At 55.3% G+C, this 20,408-nt stretch overlaps 1 protein-coding gene and 1 long non-coding RNA gene across 4 annotated transcripts in view; one reads left to right on the forward strand and one right to left on the reverse strand.

The window, feature by feature from the left end:
* ABR (ABR activator of RhoGEF and GTPase) overlaps positions 1 to 20,408 on the forward strand; it is a 178,057-nt gene that overhangs the window by 108,337 nt on the left and 49,312 nt on the right. For all 3 annotated transcript variants that reach the window (XM_004267086.4, XM_033423303.2, XM_004267088.4), the window contains 6 exons: positions 4,223 to 4,408; positions 9,642 to 9,749; positions 12,492 to 12,552; positions 17,345 to 17,397; positions 17,984 to 18,124; positions 19,781 to 19,902. In XM_004267086.4, the coding sequence (XP_004267134.2) occupies positions 4,223 to 4,408; positions 9,642 to 9,749; positions 12,492 to 12,552; positions 17,345 to 17,397; positions 17,984 to 18,124; positions 19,781 to 19,902 (671 nt within the window). The remainder of the gene's footprint in view (positions 1 to 4,222; positions 4,409 to 9,641; positions 9,750 to 12,491; positions 12,553 to 17,344; positions 17,398 to 17,983; positions 18,125 to 19,780; positions 19,903 to 20,408) is intronic.
* LOC125962089 (uncharacterized) overlaps positions 1 to 20,408 on the reverse strand; it is a 279,527-nt gene that overhangs the window by 100,134 nt on the left and 158,985 nt on the right. The window lies entirely within an intron of this gene.

Consider the following 20,408-nt stretch of genomic DNA (forward strand, 5'->3'; position numbering starts at 1 on the left):
AGAGATGAGGAATCAAGCCCTCCTCTCTCTCCTGGAGCTGGGGGCCCTTCCCAGCTACCCAGGAGCTAAGCCCTTTGCTCTTTGGGGTGATCTGACAAAGGCGTTCAGAGAAGAAAACCTGTCTTCCCCAGCTCCCTCCGCCTCCCACGCCCAGCTCTCCTTGCCACCCTACCCCCATTCCCGCAGCTCTTCTCCTGAGTGTTTGTTCTCAGTTTCACACTTCCTGATATGCAAACAGCTGGTCGTGTGTAGCCTGGACTGTGGACACACAGACGCAGACGGGGAGGCCACACAGGAGGCTCTGTTCCCGCCGCCTGGGTTGCTGGCTGGGCAAGGTTTGGTAACCTTCCAGAGCCCTCCAGGTTCCTGATGGGCTCAGATGACAAGGGAAGAGGGTCTGGGAGCTGGGGCTGAGGTGGGGAGTGGAAGAAGGGGGCAGACCAAATGCATGTAATTCTGCAAGTCTCTGCAGGCTGCAGGTGAGCTGGGTGCTCCCTCTGGCCTGCCTTTGCCTTAGTACCTTCCAGCCCTGGGTCCCACCTGGCCCTCCTCTCTTCGACTCTCCTTCTGGAGTTTGCTTTGCTCCTTATCTGTAAGATAGGTTCAGGACGCTCCCCGCCCCCGATCCCTCCACCCCCGCCCCCAGCCTGTGGTGATAGTTAACAAAAGTACATGTGGCAGCCTCCAGGCCTCTTGGGATAGGAGGTAGAGGAAGTGGGCCGATTTCTTTCCCTGGTTTCGAAAGTCAAAAGGCAACTTGCTGGGGGACAGAAGAGACAAATGACAGTGTGAAGTCATGAAAGGAGTTCGAACCCGCCTGGCCCGTCTTCCCGAGGAGCACTTCATGGGACACCCAGAGCCAGAGTTAACTCTAATAAAATGGGGAACTGGCGCCCCGTCCTCTGCTGCAGGATTCTGGGAAGAGGGAGGGGGAGCTGGTGTGCTTTGTCAGGAGAGCAGGGCTGCCTGTGCCTTTCTGCTGCCCTCCCTGCCCGAGGCCTATTTTCAGGCCTTCACCTCCCAGGGTCTCAGGCCAGCTGGGGGCACGCATCCAGCACTTTCCCTTCCCCCAAAGGCCCCCCCAACCTTGTCCTGAGAACCAACGGCCTGATGCCCCAAGCGCAGTCCCTGTCTGTGTGACCTGCCCCTGGTGAGCACCGGCGCTTCCCCTTTTGCAGACAGTGGGACTTCAGGAGGAAGCAGAGCACTTGTGTCTTGTCCCTGCATAGGCCTGGGTGCTTCCCCAGCAGCTTCTGAGAAATCCTGACCGCCCCCCGGCTCCTTCCCCAGGACTGTTCTCTCCTATTTCCTTTATTCCCCCCGGGTGGGGATTGCACCCCGGCTGGGACAAGGACTCCGCGGTGACTTGGACCCTCCTCTGGACCTGGGTAGATAGAGGTAAAAAGGGATCCCAAGGGCCAGCTCTGTATCCTTCACGGAACATCGGGAGCCGTGAGCTCAATGTCGCTGCCCACCTGGGGTGGGGAAAACATTCTTCCTTTCTCCTGGCCCCCGTTCCCTCTGTGTCCCTGCCTGCCATGCTTCCCCAGGCCCCAACCCTCCACTTACTCTGATATTCCCTCTGAGGCCCTTTCCCATCACCTCCTCTGTGAAGCCCTCTCCGAGCTGTGCCAGTTGGTTGGTATTTACAGTCCAAGTCGAGTAGTAAGTGTATCTTGCTTTGTCCACAAAAACGTTTCATTTGTGTTGGTCCAGTTTACCCAAATAGATTGTAACGTTGTCCGGAGCAAGGAGCATGAGTCATAAAAATAATCTCCTGAAGGGAAAATTGGACCCCGTCACTCCCCTGTTTCAATCCCTCCGGGGAAAGCGCCAGGTCATTACATGGGCTTAAAAGCCGCATTCCTTCCCCCTGTGTGATCCGGCCTCTGCTCACCCCTCCAGCCCTCCTTTAGGGCCCTGCTCGCCAACCCCCTTGCTCGCGGCACACAGGCTCACTGGCTTGCTTCTAGCTCCTCTCTCTGCCCAAGCCCTTCCCACCTTGGGACCAGGCGTTGAGGAGCTCTGCCTGAAATACTGTCCCCTTTGCCCCCACGCTTCCATTTCAGGTCAGTGTCTCCTTCTTGTCCTTCAGCAGGACATCCCCTTCTTATTTCCTTCATTGCACTTATGTGTGGTTTTGTGTTTGATTGTTTCCTCGTGTTTTGTTTGTCTCCCCTACTGGATGGGAGGCTCCACGGGGGCAGTGATTAGTGAATCACTGACTACCCGCTACACCCCCTGGTCTGGCCTTACGTGGGCACTTGGTCCATTATTTGTGGGGTAAATAGTAATAACAGTAGCAGCTAACACTTACTGATTGCCTTCTGTGTGCCAGGTACATACTCAATATTTTAGATAAATGATGGCTTTTGATCTTCCCGTCAGTGTTCTTGAGAAAGTAATATTATCCTGGTTTCACAAACAAGGCTGCTGAGGCCCAGAGATGCTAAGTGACTTGCCCACAGCTATTAAGCGGCAGAATTGGGACTCTGGCCCACACTGCCTGGCCTGCACCAGGTCGAACCCCAGCCTGCTTTCCTAGCAAAGGGCTGGACGTTAAGGCCTCATTGGTTCCAGCACTGAGAGGGTCAGAGGAGGACTTCTGCTTTTTCCTGCTTTCATCATCACGTCTGGATTTTTTAGAGCTGGGAGGACAGGGGAGCTAGAAGTCAGAGCACTGTCTGGGTCTTTAAGTAGATGGGACTTCCCCTTGTGGACAGACAGATGGGAGGATAGGGTGAAGCCTGGCGGGACATCCGGCAGCCGTGGCTGGCTCGAGCTTGGGGGTCTTCTCTCAGGGTGAGCCAGCGATAACTTCGGCCTCCCTCAGTGGAGGTGTTCCCTGCAGTCCAGCACTGAGTCACCCGTTCTCTGCTAGAATGCTTGCCTTGTCGGAAGCTCGCTACCTAATCCTGTGAGGTAGCGGGGGGCAGCTCTAGTGAGCCCATACCTGCGCCTGCAACTTCTCCTTTCTGCCCTCTGGGTCTCCAGAAGGACCCAGACTAAGTCAAAGACCTCTTTCCACACAGCCCTTTATCTTCACAGTAGATGAAGAACGCCAACCATGTCTGACTCAGGCTTCTCTCTCTCAAGTACGCGTACCCCTCCCCCCACCTCCCCACCCCCATGCCTTCTCTATGGGGCAGGTTCCCAGACCCTCTCCCCTGAAGGGCCTTTGGTGTGCAGTCTGGGCATCTTTGGGGGCTTTAGGGCTGAAGGAAGGTCAACCATGGAGGAGCTCTTTATCCTTCAGTATCATTGATTGTTTGTTTCAATGATTAATTTTAATAGCTTTTTTTCCTGATTATAAAATGAATATTTACTCACTGGAAGTGATTTAGAAAATACAGAAATCCCACTGAAGAAAATGTATCCAAGCCTCATTTTCCCTTCATGTTGGGCTTTACGGTGATAACTTCAGCCAGCAAGTGTTGGGGATGGTCCTGAGCTTCCGTCTGTCACCTCACCCTCTCCACCAGCAAGCCTTGGAGCGCCTTGGTGTAGATAAGCAGAGATGACAGATAGGGATATTGCATGTCATCTTGCATGTCAGCCTCGGCATTGAGAAAGAGTCTGAGGCTACGACAAGGCTCAGTGAGGAAGGTCATTGTGCTTGCTTAGCAATGTCTGCCGTGGGTACAGGAGGTAGCACGGTGGCACGCGTGCCACGCTCGCTCTCTCTATACTAAGTGATGGGAACTTAAGATATCAGTGCAGCTGAGATTGGTTTGGGTCCCTTAGAAACTCTATTCCCCAAGTCCTAGAATCATGTTCTGTTTCTTGGAAGGAAATAGCTAAGGGGTTGAGTTCCCCATCAACCCTCCTTCCCACTGAAGCATGACAAGGGAGTTTGTGACTCAGAGCATGAGGCCATTGTGGAAGAAAGCTATGGACCCTGTTAAACCATCAGGCAAACCCAGTACAGGCTGAGAACCAGAGGTCCCTCAGGGGACACAGGGTGGGAGAAATGTGTCCTGGCGCCACCCCTCGGACCTGATGGGACTGCTGGACCAGGCTCCCTCTTCTTACAGTAATGGGTGGCTTGCTGGGGCCTGTGACAGCAGCTGCTCCATTCAAACCACGCTTCAGGTCCCCTGGCCTCAGTGGCCTTATCTGGGCAGAACTCGAGCAGCAGGAGGGCTTAATCTGGGCCCTGGGCCTGCTGACCCTCTGGTTGATTTGCCACTCACCTCTGCTCTTTCTTCCTCTTCTTGCCCAGCCCATGAAACCCCTGAAGGCCACTGCCACCACCTCCCAGCCCGTGCTGACCATCCAACAGATCGAGACCATCTTCTACAAGATCCAGGACATTTACGAGATCCACAAGGAGTTCTATGACAACCTCTGCCCCAAGGTGCAGCAGTGGGACAGCCAGGTCACCATGGGCCACCTCTTCCAGAAGCTGGTGAGTCTCCCGTCGATGGAGGGCCCTTACCCGGGACCTCAGTGGAGTTGCCGGTGTTGAGAGAGGACTGGTCAGCCCCAGACCTCCTGGCCTCCTTGAAGGCCTGAGTCATTTCTGAGTCCTGGAGGAAAGCCTGGGCTTCTGCCTTACGGGGAACCTGGGCCTGCTGCCCCGACTCCCGGCCTCCCCCAGTGAAGCCCTAGACTGCTTCTAGGGCTGCCAGGGACAGGCCACGTGGGTAGGTGCCCTTGGCAGGGCACTGTTTCTCTCACCTGGGGGCTCCAGGGCTGGACCGAAGGCTCCCCTGCTGGGCTGCAGGGCCCTGTACCTCAGCCGGCAGAGGGCCAAGTGCCAGGTGGACAGGCAGGGACTGCTCACCTGAGACTTCAGACGCTCGCCTCACTTCCGCGCTGCCTCTGAAGTGAAGAGTCGGGAGGGAGACCATGTCAGCCAGCGATCCTCTCCTGAGGACCCTGGAGCAGGAAGCACTAAGAGCCCAGCCCACCCGCAGGGCAGGGAGAGGGACAGAGGAGGTGGAAGTAGCGTGCGGCCTTGGTCGGGAACGACCCTCTCCTCTAGCTCGGCGTCCGTCTCTGGCCGCGTCCCCTGAGGGCCCCCAGTCACACCCACAGGGCCCCCACCGGCTCTCCGCCACGTAACTTCTGCCAGTCCAGCAGGCGGGATGGAGCTCAGGAGTCTGTGGCCCTATCCTCTGGGTATGGGTGGGGGCGGGGCAGGGAGCAGTGCTTCTCCGTTTCCTCCCCTGCAGTGGTGGGACCTGTTGAATGGACAGGGCTCTGCTCTTCTCACATGGAGAAGACTCTTGCTTGGATGCTCCTAGGCCACAAGCTCAGCATGCTCAAAACTGAACTCGTTGGCTCTGAAGTTCTTTGCTCTTTTCCCTGCCTCTGTCTCAGTGGGTGCGGCCATGTCCCAACCACCGTCCATCCGTGACTCCCGAGGGCTCATCCTTGGCACCTCCCCTCCCCCACCCCCAACACCTCCCTGCATCCCATGGAGTCCACTTCATTAAAGCTCACAGCCACCTGCTTCTCTCCAGCATTCTGGCACCCTCACCTGGACCACTGCTGTGGCCTCATGAGTGGCTTCTGCCCCAGACCTGCCTCCCAGGCAGCCTCTGGCCTCTACCTAAAAGCAGGAGAGCGTTTTCTAAACTCCTGACCGGACCTCAAGTCCCCCCTGCTCAGGGATTTGGATAAAGGCCAGGCTCCGAGGAGTGGCTTATGAGACCCTCTGCTGCTGGCCTCAGCAACCCCCTCTGCGCCCCCGACGCTGAACCTTCTGGTCTCAGTTCACACTGCAGGCGCGCTTGACCTCTCTGTACTTGCGCTCTAGCCTGAAATGTCCTTCTCTGTCTTATCGGGCTTCTCTGGTCAGTTTCCAATTTAGAAATGACCTCCGTGGAGAAGCCTTCCACAACCTCTGAAATGCAGCCCCTATGCTTACCCACTCCGTGAACACTAAACTGCCTGACTCCCCAGAACCGTAAGCTCCAGGAGGACAGACTGTATTTTCTTCAATTTGGACCCCCAGAACCAGCCCCGTGATCAATACATGAATGAGCGAGTGAGTGAATGAATGGGTGAATGAGCGCACCGTGTCCTTGACCCCTGGGACCAGGGAGAAGTTGGAAAGGCATTGAGGAGACATCACAGGACCTGAGGTCTGTGTCCTGAGGGACAGCAGTGTTACAGAGATGAGCACAGTTTCTAGAGCCAGGTCGCAGCTGGGTTTGAATCCGGGTTCTGCCACAGGTTAAACTTGTGACACTGGGCAACTTACCCAACTTCTCCTGACTCAGCTTCCTCATCTGTAAAAACGGGGATAATGATGGTATTTACTTTATTGGGTTGTTGTGAGGCCTGAGTGAGTTAATACCTGAAAAGTTCTTGGAACAGGACTTGGAATATAGTAAATGAGTAAATACTCCGTAGTTAGCCGTTATCATTACTGTTATTACTATCATTACTGCTATTATTATTATTATTAGGAAGAAGCACCCCTGAAAGGCATTGTTGCCAGGGAACTCCACACTTCTGGTTCTGTCAGCCCCAGAGTGCTGGCCCCAGTTCAGGGATGATGAGCGCCCAGTCATCACTGCCCGCCTGGTCCAGGAGCCTGAGCTGATTGGCTTGGTGGGCAGCCTCTCCGCAGCCCTCAGGAGGGCAGAAGAGAGCAAACCCCGGTGGCGGGGGCGGGGGGGGGGGGGGCGGTGGTAGGAGTGAGTAGCCTGGAGCATAGTGGAAAGGCTGTCCCAGTTTATCTTTGTCACTTGGACCCTGCTGTCACCAGGCTTCCTCATTCTGGTCTGAGCTTCACTGGCCTGGCTACGAATTTGCTACCCCCCTCTTCCCTCCCCCTGCATCATGAACTGATGTCTGAAGCCCCTGGGGCTACAGGCTTGGGAGGAGGCCGGGCAGGCCAGGCATCTGGAGATAGTTTATTTTCAGCTGGTCTCCGGGTATTTGATTATCCATTACCGAGAGAAGGGAATTAGCATCTCCGTTATTTGTTTTATGGGATCACCCCAGTGCCAAGCTGCTGTTTCCAAGCAACCTCCACTTCCCAGTTAATGGCCCTGGCAGGCCAGGCCTTGGGCCCTGCAGACTAAGGTGCTCCGTGGAGATGGCAGTGCCTGGGTTGGCCGGTGACCCCTGCACACAGGCCTTCTGCCCAGGTGGCTCCTGCTTCTGGCTCACCTCCGGCTACTCCCTTCTGTAGTGGGATAGGAGGGGGTAGCGTTGCACCCTGAGCACCCAGCCTTTATCCTTCTGTGGGAAGGGGGACAAGGAATGTGCATACTTAGAAGAATAGCAATGATACTTTGGTTTAGGAAGTGACTGGCTAGCACATCCCCTGTAGCGCGGGACACCAGTGGGCCAGGACTCCCTCTGGAAGAGGAAACGAACTCCATCCCTTCCCGCCCCTCCCCATCTGGGATTTTCCTTTCTGAAAAGTCTGGCCCATCTGGGGCTGAGACCTGCATGGCTCTGGCCCTGGCTTCTTCACAAGCATCCCAGCTGTCACTTTCCCCTCTGGCTTTCCTGCGCCCCACCTGCCAGCTTCCTCGAGTTCTGTCTCTGCCCTGGCTGGCTACAGGTCCCCCACCCACCTCTTCGGATCTTTGAGGAGCACAGGGATTCTGCAGAAAGCAGAGTCGATCCGGGGCAGGGCTCAGGGGCAGCCCACTTCCCGCCTCGTACCTTGGTGGGTAGAACATCCTTGCTACTTCATTGGAAAAAATTTTAACCAGAAAATCTAGAGAATAATGTAGCGAACAATGGTGCAGTCACCTCCCAGAATTAACAGATGTTAAGCTCTGAAGATATATGGAAAGACTTTTCAATCAAGAAAATAAAGCATTACAGATGAGAATGAAGTCTCTCTCTCCCTTTCCTCTTGCCCTTCCTCTCAACCTAGAAGCAGCTACTGACATGAATTTGGTGTGTAGCCTTCTAGGCTGCAGTTCGTGTTTTCGCTATGCATATATATCTTTTTATGGCATTGCATGTACTTTTAAAGTGTATATAAGTGTGTCTGTATGTATCATATATTTTGCAATTCAATCAGCATTCATTTTGAAACTTGTCAACGTTGCTACACAAAGATCTAGTTCATCCATTTTAACTGCACTGTGTGTATGGGTTCCTCTACACATTGTGTGTGTATGGTTCCCCTTGTGGGCATTTGTTTCCAGTCTTTTCACAAAAGAAAGAGTGAGGCAGGTAAATACCCTTGTTCACATTTCCTTGTGCACACACATATTCAAGTTTCTCTAGAGCAGTGCTTTCCAGTAGAAATATAGTGCGAGCCACGTATATAACTTAAACTTTTCTAGTGGTCACCATTGTCTAGTGGTCACATTGTTTAAGTGGTCCATTAAGTGACCGTTGTCTAGTGGTCACATTGTTTAAGTGGTCCATTAAGTGACCATTGTCTAGTGGTCACCTGTTTAAAAATAAACAGGTGAAATTAATGTGAAGAATGTATTTTATTTCGCCCAATAGAGTCAAAATATTATCATGTCAACATGTAAACAAGATTAAGAAATTAATGAGATCATTTACATTCTCTTTCTCATACTAAGCCTTTGAAACCCAGGGTGTATTCTACACTCAGCACATCTCAGTTTGGACTAGTCACATTTTAGGCGCTCAGTATCCACGTGTAGCAAGTAGCTCCTGTACGGGACAGCATAGCCCTGGGGTCTGTTTGTAGAAGAGGATTTGCTAAGTAGCAGGCTAAGCTGTGCATATTTTCAACTTTATTAGTTATTGACAAATCACTCTCCAAATAATTATACTAACTTACACCCCCGCAAGCAGTCTGGGAAAGTTCCTATTTTCCTACATTCTTTCCAACCCTTAATATCATTAGACTTTTAAATTTTGACCAGGTTGATGGGTATGAAGTAGTATCTCATTGTGGTTTAATTAGAATTTCCACCCTTTGCTCTGGTAAGAGGAGATGTACGTGCAGAGCACAGAGAAGGCTTTCCATAAATATTTGCGGAATTGAATTAACGAGCCTTGGTTTCCCCGTTTGCAGAAAGGGCTGATGGCATCTGTTCTGCCTCCCCAAGGAGGCGACGAGGCTCTGTGTGGTCTGAAGCTGTGGAAAGCTTTGTGTTAGGTTCAAAGCGACATGCAAATGTGTAGAGAGGAAGGACCTCTGGCTCCTTGAAGGCTGAGGAGGTGGGGACAAGGACCTCGAGGGAGGCCAAGGGAAGTGGGGACTGTGCCTTTAAATACAGTTCCCCACACTGAGCATGGGGAGTGGGGCACTGAGCAGGCCACATGTGCCCACCCCTCTCCCTGTCTCCCCCTGCTTCAGCTAATTCCAGGATGTGAAAGATGCGTGAGGCATTAAGGGGCTTCAAACCGTGCGAGACTTTGATGATGCTAAATAAAGCCAAATGCTGCAATGAACTGAGTTTTGGCATGCCAACAAAGGCCGTGCCCTGCTCCCCCCAACCCCCAATACCCCCTTGTTAACCTTATTGGCTGAGCCAGTTTCCATGGAAACTACCAAGTTCAAAGGGATACTGTAGTATGTTCACCCTGCCTTTTCCTTCTGCTCCCAGCTAGCCGCTCAGACTGAGTTAGAGGTTCTGAGTGCTAAGGGAGCTCCAGGTGCTCTGGTTATGCTTTCATCCATTCATTAATCCTCTCTCCCCATCCCTCTCCTGCCCTTCTCTCTCTTCTCCCTGCAGGCCAGCCAGCTTGGCGTGTACAAAGCGTTTGTGGATAACTATAAAGTCGCTCTGGAGACAGCTGAGAAGTGCAGCCAGTCCAACAACCAATTCCAGAAGATCTCCGAGGTGGGCAGCTCCCTGCACAGCCACCCCTACGACTCGGGGTTTGGGGGGCTGCTCAGAGCCTTCTAGCCTTAGGGCCTCTCCTCCCCTGCTTGCCAGTGAGGAAGATGGTTCCCCTGATGAGTAACACTGAGCCTGATTTGCTTTCTTGCCCGCGACACTTTCCCTCTTAACATAAGAATATCGCTTTATGTATGATTTTGTTATTCTCTTTTAGGTTATTCTGCATTAGAACAGGGGAAGCAAAAAAGGAAATTAAAAAGGCAGCATTCTCCCACACTGTGGTGACCTTAAGCAAGTCACTTCCCTTCTCTTGGGCTTATTTCCTCTGCTGTAGAATGAGGTGTCTGGATTGATCCAGCTTATCCCAAGCCTCCTTGACAAGAACCACCAGGGGCCACTGTTTAAAATGCAGATCTTCAGGCACCTTCCCTGGAGCTTCAATTCAGAAGGTTTGGGGTGGGGCCCAGGAGTCTGTATTGTTAACAGACTTCCCCAGGTGATTTTTATAATCGGGAAGATTTGAGGGAGTCTGGACTAGGTGATCTTTTAAGATCCTTGCAGTCCCACAGAGAGCGGACAAAGGCCACGTGGATGAGAAGCCCTAGACCTTCTGGCTGGGAGTATGCCTGTCCCTGCGGCTGCAGCCCAGCCCTCCCACCACCCTCCTCCGCAGGGCAAAGATGTGGCATTGTCTGCTGCCGACACTTCTATCCAGGAAGTGGCAGGGAAGGGCTCTAGGATTCCTCAGGAGCACAGCCCAGCTCACCCCTTGAGCCAAAAAGATCTCAGGGATACCCCCCACCCCCCACCCCTCCCAACCAGGCCAGTGGCTTTACAATCACAACACCCAGCTCCAAGCTTGGGGCAGGAGAACCTCTGGTTCCAAAGAAAGGGAGCTCCTTCTGCAGTTTTGGAAGTCCTGCCTTATTGGCCCCCTCCGAATCCTTTGCTTTCTCTCTCAGCTCTGTTGCTGGAAAAGTTGGTGAGGTGCAGGGTAGTTTTCGAGAAACTACTGGGGTTATAAGGGTCATACCCAAGTTTGGAATCAGCTGGGAGGCAGTACAAGAGTAGGGCAGATGGAGATGGAAATGTCAGCTTGATTACTAGTCAAAGCCGGATGGGAAAAACGTGGACACGGACCTGTAGCCACACTGGATTTGCTAACACTTCCCCTCCACGTTCAGACACATCTACTGGGGGCAGAGAGAGGAGGGCTGAGCTCTGTTTCTTCTCCCAAACCCAGGGGTCGGGTGAGTCACCCTCTGCCTGGGAGGACGGAGTGGAGTGAGGGGTGGGAAGGTCCCTCTAAGTGGAGCAATGAGGCTGGAGAAAGGGTGTTCCTCTCACGGCTCCCCGCCCTCCCTGGGAACAAACTGGGTTTCCCATCCGTGTTCAGAGTGACCCTGCCAAGGCTGCCCGGGTGCCCGGGTCATGTGTGGTCCAGAGAGTGGTCAGGGGGTTCTCCTCTTAGCCTGGGCTGACTGCCTGTTCTCCATGGTTGGCAGAAACCCCCGCGCTCTTCCCCAAGCCCCTCTCATAGCCAGCTGGCCCCAAGGGCAGAGCGAGGCCCGTGGCCTGCTGCCAGTGGCTTCTCACCCTGACTCATGCGCAGACGCTGTCACTTCCCACTGCTGCTGCCGCTTAATTACTGCAATTAGGCCCTCCTCCTCTGCAGCAGAGCGATTTCATACCTCTAGGCTGCCCTGGAAGGGGACGTGGAGAAAAATTCCCTAAACCTGGGAATCCAGACACAGCCTTGAGAAGCTGAGTAACCTCCCTTTTCCCCAGCCCCACACCCCAGGCTCAGTCCCTGGGGGTTTTCTCTGTCTAGAAGCAGCTTGAGGCAGGAGTAGGAAGTGTGGAGCCCCCGCTGCCTGGGCATTGCCTCCCAGGCAGAGCAGGCAACATCACCTGGTACCTGACCTTGGCCTCACCTCGTCCCCACCTTCCTGCTGACACGTCCCCTGGGAACACCCCCCCCCGCCCCCCCGCCCCCCGCCAACCATGCACTCAGTCTTCCAAGTGGCGATTGCATTACAGCTCCAATTACAGGCCACGCTGGTCCAGTGGCAAGGGCTAGAGCTGGAACCTCTGACTCTAAAGGCAGGTGAAAGAGGTTAGGATCAGATAAGCTATCCCTGGGGTCTGTTTCCGGCACTCACTCCCTGTCACTTTGCACGGGATCCAGGAGGGGTGTTGCCTCTTCCTTCCTTGAAGCTTCCTCTCTGACGCCCAGCCCAGACATGGTGGGTGGGGAGTGCGGGTGGGGCCGGTGGCTGGGGGAGTCCCTTTCAATACTCGACTGCCTGCCCCTCCCTGCGTCCCCCTGTGCAGGTGTGTGGGGCCCTCCGCTCCTACCTCAAGGGCTGCTCACGCCCAAGGAGCAGCTGGTGCCCTGGTAGCTTGTCCACTAAAAGCCTGTTGGCCCTGGGCTGGCGTGTACAGACCTCCAAGTAGTGGCCGCTGCTGCGGGGTGGAGGAGGGTGTGGGCCTCCTCTGGAAGGCCCTCTGAGCTGCTGGGGAGGGGCTTCAGGGGACCCCCGAGGCTCCAGGAGATGATGGGTGTGGCCCCGGGGCTCATAAGCGGAGAGGCAGAGGGAGGCCTGCACGTGTTAGTCTTTGTGTCTCTTCTCCTATTTGCACCCCTGGGTTTCAGAGCCCTGCTTCCTGCGTTGCTCACGATGGGGGATGGGGAGGCTCAGGGGACAGGCCAGGTAGTGATTCCTCTCCTCTGTTTGGCAGGAACTGAAAGTGAAAGGTCCCAAGGACTCCAAGGACAGCCACACGTCAGTCACTATGGAAGGTACTTGGGGAATGGCTTGGATAACAGTCACCTTCCTTTGTCTGGCTTTGTGGACTATGGTGCCGTGCTTGTGTGCGTGCATGCGCGTGCGTGCGCGTGTGTGTGGGAGCATGCGTGTGTGTGTGCGTGCGTGTGTGTGTGAGCGTGTGCATGCGAGGCATCCAGCCTCCGTCCCCAGGCAGCTGGCCAGCTACAAACGTGCTCCTCCCTAGGATGCCAGCAGGCGGCTCACTCCCCCCTCCTCCCCCCTCCACGCACGCAGCCCTCCCCTCCCCTCCCCTCCCCCTTGCTAGAAGAGCACTCAGAAGCGGCTGCTTGATTCTGGAGGCTGTGCAGCAGCAGCCGGGAAGGTGGCTGAGTGGCCGGGCCGCTGATGGGAGCTGGGGAGCCGGGAGCGATGGCCGCCCGCTCCTGCCGCGGGGACGGAGGCTGCCATGGAAATTCTCCTCATCATTCGCTTCTGCTGTAACTGCACCTATGGTAACCCAGGCCCCCTCTCCCGAGAGGTGGTGTGTCTTCCCACCTCTGGGGGCTGGCTGGAGTGGGCTGAAATGTGGCCATCAAGGTTTGGGGGGCAGCAGAGCAGGGAGGGGGGACAAGTGGCTGGACCTATGTTAACCCCGCGCCAGCCAGCTTCCAGCCTGGAGTTGGAGCCTGGGGGCCGCTCGGGGCAGGGTGGCTTGGAAATGGGAGGACCAGGCTAGAAGGGTCTAGCTACCCCCAGGATCTGTGGGGAGCCTCAGCTTCAGAGGCTGGGGGCAACTTCCTGGAGAGGCTGTTACGGAGAGAAAGTGACAAGGCTGGGCCTGCAGGGGTGGCCACCCTGGGGTTGGAGAGGGGTCAGCAGGGGCAATCAGAGAGTGACAGATGGTCTGGATGGCAGTGCCTTGGAGCGGGAGGGCGCCAGCCCCGGCTGGAGGGAGAAGTTGGGAGTCTCTTTGTTTCGTGAGAGGCCAGGGTATTGTGTGCCTGGAGTGCACACACCGCCTTAGCTCTCTCCTCTCTGAATGGCAGGGGAGCAGGAAGGAATTGGATTGCTCCCAGGGGGTTCGTTTCTAGCCACTGGAGACCCTTGAGCTGAGGTCTTGGCCGTGAATGCTGGTGGGAGAGGGGGGCGTGGCCGGCTGCTGCTTTGTGAAGGTCACACACCCACCATACAATAGCAGGGACGGACAGAGCATCATCTTCGCAGCTCCCTCAGGGAGGAGGTCCTGGGACAGGTGTGTGCAGTCAGCCAGGCTCTTGCTCAGAGGAGGCTGGCACAGATCTAGGCAAGGAAGTGTCCGGAAGCTAGTGGGCCCCGCCTTCCGAGGCCAGAGGTACCTTAGGGATGAGCCCCGCTGCCTCTGGCAGGGGCATAAGGCTCAAATGTTGCCCCAGGCCAGCTGCTCTGGGCTCCTGTGGCAGGCAGCTGGTTTCAGGACCTTCTCTCCCACCAGGCGTTGTGTCTCTGCACCCCTCTCAGTCACTTTGCTCTCATATCTCCGTGGTAACCCGGAGCTCCTTGTTGAAGGCTGAACAGAGGGGGGTGGCAGCATGCTGGAGGAGCGATGCTGAGGTTTCTCGGGCTCTTCCCGGAGGCCGCTGTGCACGATCAGCTGTCCCCTCACCTTCTCGGGCTGTCCTGCATTGAAGACTGCTCGTGATAGAGATAGCCCCTGCGGTCGCCCCTCTCCAGCTGTCCCAGCAGGACAGCTGTAGTCACAGGCAGAAGCTGACCTGGGTCCCCGCCCCTCGGCTGAGATTCTGACAGGCTTGAAACTGGCGTGGTCCTAGATCTGAGGGGAAAATGGCCTTTTTGGTCTGGCCTAGGAGTTGGTGAAGTCTCCAGTCAGTCTCCCTAAAGAGGAAATGGTCGGCCCTTTGCTTCCTCTTTCTTCCCCCAAAAGAAGCTTAGTTTTAGTGAAACAGGCCTGGGACCTGGAGTTCAGGGTTTCTTTGGTCCCTGCAGCAAAGTCAGCTTTAAAGTGAGGGGTCAGGAGTGAAGGAGCCCTTGCTGACCACGCTGTTTGACTCTTCTCAGCCCCTCCAAGGGGTGCTGGTTGTGGGGTATCAGGGAGGCTGTGCCACTTGGGGCTCACTCTGCAGGTGTCTGCCTTAGCGGTTGTGTGCCGAGCGCCCAGTCTGCAGGGCTCCAGGGCCACACGCAGTGGAGGTGCAAGGAAAGCTGTGTGTGACCCAGGCTTCTAAGAAGGGCGCTCACCTTGGCAACAAGAGAGGCCCGCTCATCCACTCCTTCCCGGTGAATCTTTCCCAGAATCCTCCCGAGGGCCACCGAGCTTTGGCAGGTGCTGCCTCCCCTACGGAAGGGGACATCTCAAAGATAGGAGCACGGGTAGACCATGCGTAGATTCAAAACCCAGCTGTCCCTTACAGCTTTGTGACTGTGAGCAAGTTACATAATTTCTCTGTGCTTTCGAGAAGTTTCTGCATCTGTAAAATGGGGCTAGTGATAATTGCTTCCCTTTTTAATTAAAGGAAATAACGCACGTAAAACAGTGCCATTGGACACAGAGTAAGTACTCAGCAAGCTAGAGAGAGGCCAGCTCGCACATGTCATGGTTGGACTTTTAGGCGCTGTGAGTGTTGCTTGTGAAAATCCTGGTTAGGGGAGGCTTTCTGGAGGAGGGGGAGAGACAGGCATTGCAACTTGGTGAATGGTGTCTGTCCCAGAGACAGGAACCCCATGGTGAGGAGGGGCAAGAGTGGGTGAAGCAGAGGCAGGAAGCAGGCCAACCTGCTGGAGCCGTGGAGCAGGTGAGGTGGGAAAGGTGGGCTCTTCACCCTGCATTCTCAGGGGAAGCAGGTGTGCAGGTGCCGTGGAGAGCACGAACGTCAGGGCCGCACTGGTTCCTTCCATATCTGACGGTGGCCCCAGGGCCCTCTCCCTGCACTTGCCTCTCCCCACCCTTCCTCCCACCTGCCCCTCCACCACCTGGGGCTGATGCATTAGGACTCATTCCACGGCCACAATCAAGTGGACTCTTGAGGTGACTCTAGGCATATTAATAACCCGTCTGAAACCCAATCCACCATTTGTGCAGACCTCTGAGCTTAGTCAGAAACCTCTTCCTCCTGGGACCTGACAGCGGGGCAGAGGGAGCTGACACTGTAGTATCAGCTTTCCCTGGACGGGAACTCGAGGGCCCACCCTGGCAGGTGTCTGCTGAGCTTGCACTTTCTCTGGGTCTCTGGGGTTCTCAGGGAGTGATTTTTTTCCCCCCTGCAGATGGGCTGAGCCACAGGTGGGTATCCTAGACAGCCTCAGAACAGGTCCCCTCCTGGGCTGGTAACTGGGCTGTACCCTCACTGTCCCAAGCCTGGTCCTGTCCATTCTAGCTCCCATAGCCCACGGGGAGGGGCTCTAGAAATTGCTCAATTAAGAAAGGGCTGCAAATAAATCATGGGAGATGTGTTTGCACAAAGCAGTGGTTTTCAACCATTCTGACATATCAGAATCGGCACAGGAGATTTTTTAAAATGGTGATGCCTGGGTTCTGCCCATCAGAGCCTGCTGTTTAGTTGATGGGAGAGGGGGAAACAGGCATCTGAATCTTTTAAGAGTTCCCTAGTGATTCTGACGGGCAGCCAGGCAAAGCCAACAGATGAGGCTCGAGGCACACCACTGAGACTGCATCTTCTCCGTAGCCAGCACATTATTCCCCAAAGTGTCCATTTAGCAACGCGCAGGGTATTTATATCTAGGGCTTTGGGGAACTCTCTGGTTTGGGGGCTGGCTGGGCCATGAATGTCAGCTCTGGGACCTGTCACGGCCTGGTCCCATGGGACACCCACTCTGGGGTCCTCCTCCCCAGACCAGCATCCTGCCTCTTACTGCTCCCACGGCAGGAGGACAAAGGTCATGACCTCATGGACAGAGGTGTCCAGGTGCAGGACCGGAGCTGAACCCCCCAGGCTGGGAGGGGCAGGGCACAGCTGCTTGCAGGAGCCTTGTTTGGAAGTATCAGTGGGCCAGCTGCCGCCGCCACCTGTCCCTGCTGAATCCCAGCAATCCTCATTTGGTGTCCTGGTCACCGAGGGGTGTGGCCAGTGGGGGCCCCGATGAGCTTGCATTTTCCCAGCCTCTTCAGGGGCTCTCATACTCGAAGCCCCACCTGAATTCCTTTAGGAAGTCTTTGCCCCCCAGCTGCCACTAGCTTGAGAGCAGAGCCTTTCTGTGGAGGTTGGGCATGCCTCCTTGGCCCTCGGCCAGGAGGGGGTTGAGGGCATGGAGAGGGGTCTTCCTCATGGAGATGAGGTCAACCGTGTGGGTCAGAACGATGCATGCTGTTCCCAGCTGGCGGTGCCAGGCCTTGGACCAGAGGGATATGAGGATGATGGGGCACAGGGACACCGCCCTCCCCGGAAAAACAGTGTCTCCTTCCTGCATTCTGGGGTCCCGGGTGTGACCCCCAGAGTCCTGGAGCTCTGGGGGGTAAGGCTGTGTGATTCATCGTGGGGGGTACAGAGGAGTATCTGTGTCTGCTTTGAGCCTGGACGGGCCTGGGGGATGCACAGCCGTCGAAGAAATCACGTCTGGTGGGAGATGAGATGAGGAGGCAGGTGGGAGGGGACCCGGGCCACCAGAGCTGTGTGTCCCCCTTTTGGTGTTATCTGGCCTGCCTGGGGTGAAAATGGAGGTGTGGGTTACCATGGAACCCACTTTGGCCTTCTGTAAGTGGGTGTCCATGCAAGGGAGGGAGGCGGGCGGGGGCATGAGGCTGCCCCCTAAGGTCTCAGGCTGCTCCTTGTATTTCATCTGACCTGTCTCCTTTCTCCCTGCCCCCAACAGCTCTGCTCTACAAGCCCATTGACCGAGTAACCAGGAGCACCCTTGTCCTACACGTGAGTGTGTACCCCGCTGAATGGCCTGAGAGGGCTTAAGAGTTGGATGGGAGACTGAACTCAGGGTGGGCGGGCACTGGAGTCGCTGAGAACAGCCCATGTGGGGAGTTGGGCAGAGGGTCGCTGGGCCCTGACTGCACCTGCCTGGCCTGTGGTGACCATGCCGATGGGTCCAGGGCCTAAAAGTAGCTTGGCTCCTAAGCTTGATTTTGGGCCAGATGCTCCCCAGGAGGCAGGCACTTCCTGCCTCCCGATCCCTTGACTGATGGTCTCGAGTGTCCTTGGAGCCGCTGTGGGGTGAGTAGTGGGGTGTCTCTCCCAGCTGCTTGGTGACACGAGACTCCACCTGGCCTGTGCTGCCCGGGGAAAGAGTAATGACTGCAGCAGGAATAAAGCGGCACCACTGCCCTCACCCCTGCTGCTCTGACCCTAATTTTTATTTCAGATTTTGCAGGCATGACCAGGTTAGAGTGTGGGTCCCTAGTGTCTCCCTCGGAATTCTTTCAGTGAGGATAGAGTTCTCCCCACTGTCTTCTCACTAAGCCCCAGAACCGCTCCCCGCAACTCACCACCCCATCCTTCCCAGGACCTGCTGAAGCACACACCTGTGGACCACCCAGACTACCCGCTGCTACAGGATGCCCTCCGCATCTCCCAGAACTTCCTGTCCAGCATCAACGAGGACATTGACCCCCGCCGGACTGCAGTCACAACCCCCAAGGGGGAGGTGAGCTCAGGACCCAGCATAGCCTGGCACCCAGGTTGCCCGTCCCTGCTCTCCTGCCCCGCTCGGGCACCACTGCCCGATGCTCTGTGGCTCTCCAACCCTGATCTCTCATTCCCGGCCAAGGAGAGGCCTTCAGGTCCTGGACTGACAGCTTAAAGTCCAGCGTCTCATGAATCTTCACAATAGTCCACAGGAGCAGAAGAGGAAACGGGGCCCCGGAGAGTCTCTCCAGGTCTCCTGCATGAGGTCTCTCGGCTATAAGTGTCGGAACTGGATTCTTTAGCTGGGGTTATCTGTCTGCGAGCCTCATGTGCTGACCCCCAGACCAGGGCTCTGGCTATCTCGTTCTTGAATGCAGACAGCCCCCTCTGGGCAGTAGGATGTCCTCAGAGTCCCCTGGAAGATAACGGCTCGGGCTGAGGGAGCTTGTGGAGTCAGGGAGAGATGATGAGGCTGCCAGGTGGCTGGACTGTCCCAGGTGGGCGCCTAGGTGTGGCTAGCAGCTCCAGTTCCCTGGGGGCCCTTTTTGGTGGAAGGGTGGGGACACCTCAGTGAGGGGAAGCAATGTGAAGAATCAAAGGGACCGTTACCTGCATGGGTCAGCAGCCTGGCCCACGTACGGGGTTTCCTGTCCAAGAGAGGTAATTAAGTGGCGTTTAGGAGGGAAGGCTGGCTGGGTTTATGCTCCTTTTGTGACATTTACGAGCCTTCAGTGTCTCCTGGGGAGGGAAGTAATGAGGGACACGTTCTGGAGAGTGACTAATAGGGTACAGAGAGCTGTTCCTGGTGCAGCTCCCAGCCCTGGTGTGCAAACCCTGGAATGTCCCCAGTTCGTTGGACTCTGCGGATGTCTGAAAGAGCTCCAGAGGCCCTGGAACACGACCAGTTTCAGATCATTTTAGTTGTGTACTTTCTAGGTGCTCACCTACATATGGCAACGTATATAGGTCACGCGGCACGTAATACGGGGAAGGCTGGGACAGATAGTGACAGCCCCACAGCAGCCTGCTGGCTCTGAGGGCGGCAGGGAGGAGGCTCTGGAAGTTATGCGTGGAGCAGAATGCTCTGGGCCAGCCGGAGCCCAGGTTAGAGATGGCTGCAGGTTCCGCAGGACACTGTGATGGCCCCGCGGAAGGAAGTCCAGGGTCAGAGACAGTGTAAATGGGCCTGAGTGGTTCTGCGGGTTGAGGTTTAGCTGAAACTAGATCAACATCTTAGGCAGGGTTAGGGGGGTTTTATGGTGGGGGTGGGAGGGAGTGTTTGTGACCCAGGGTGGGTCCATCCAGGTGTGAGCTGTTGAGAGCTGCAGGGAAGTGGACAGCTACCGCTTGTTGATCACATCTTACATGCCGGGCACTGTGCTAACTGTTCTACATACACCATGACTCCTACCTTGCGGGGCAAATATCATTATCCCCATTTTACAGTTTCTAAGACTGAGGCTTAGAGAAATCGGGGAAATGGCCCTCAAGATCACAGCCAGGAAGTGGCAGAGTCTGGATTTAAGCCCATGTCCCTGACCCCAAAGCCAGTGCTCTTAACCACCAGACACTACGGTCCCTCCCTGGAGCCCCACCCTCACCCCCACAGCTGGATGGGTGCAGGCTGGGCCCTGGGCTGACTCCCAGGTGGGGGCGGGTGTACCGTCTCCCTCAGACGCGGCAGCTGGTGAAGGACGGCTTCCTGGTGGAGGTGTCGGAGGGCTCCCGGAAGCTGCGGCATGTCTTCCTCTTCACAGATGTCCTACTGTGCGCCAAGCTAAAGAAGACATCGGCGGGGTGAGTGTGCAGGATGGGGGGCTGGAGTGCAGCTAGACCCTGCCCGCTGTGGAGCCCCTCAGCAACCGGGGGCAGTCTGCATTTTTTTTCCCCTTTTTAAAAACATATTAATTAATTTTATTTTACTTCATAGCCTTTTTCTAAAAATAAATCATGGTTTTAATTGTAAAGATAACGCAACCAGATTACAGAAGAAAAAAAAAAAACCCGTCACCCACCTGAACATAAGCATCGGTCTCCTGCTGCTGTATTTCCTTCCGGTTTTTTAAAATGTTCTTATGTTTCTTCGTATACTTGTAATCAGAGTGAATACCCAATTTGGGGCTCTGCTTTTTCCATTTCACGTCATAAGCATTTTCCCTGTTGCTGCCCAATCTTCATAATCATCATTTTACTTTCCCGCGTGATGTTACGAGTGGATATGCCATAATTTACTTAAGCATTCTCCTTTTATTAGACATCTCTAAATTTTTGCTAACTGCAATTCAGTGAATATTCATTAAATC

Source organism: Orcinus orca, chromosome 19, assembly GCF_937001465.1.
Source record: "Orcinus orca chromosome 19, mOrcOrc1.1, whole genome shotgun sequence".
In the NCBI taxonomy this organism is placed as follows: domain Eukaryota; kingdom Metazoa; phylum Chordata; class Mammalia; order Artiodactyla; family Delphinidae; genus Orcinus; species Orcinus orca.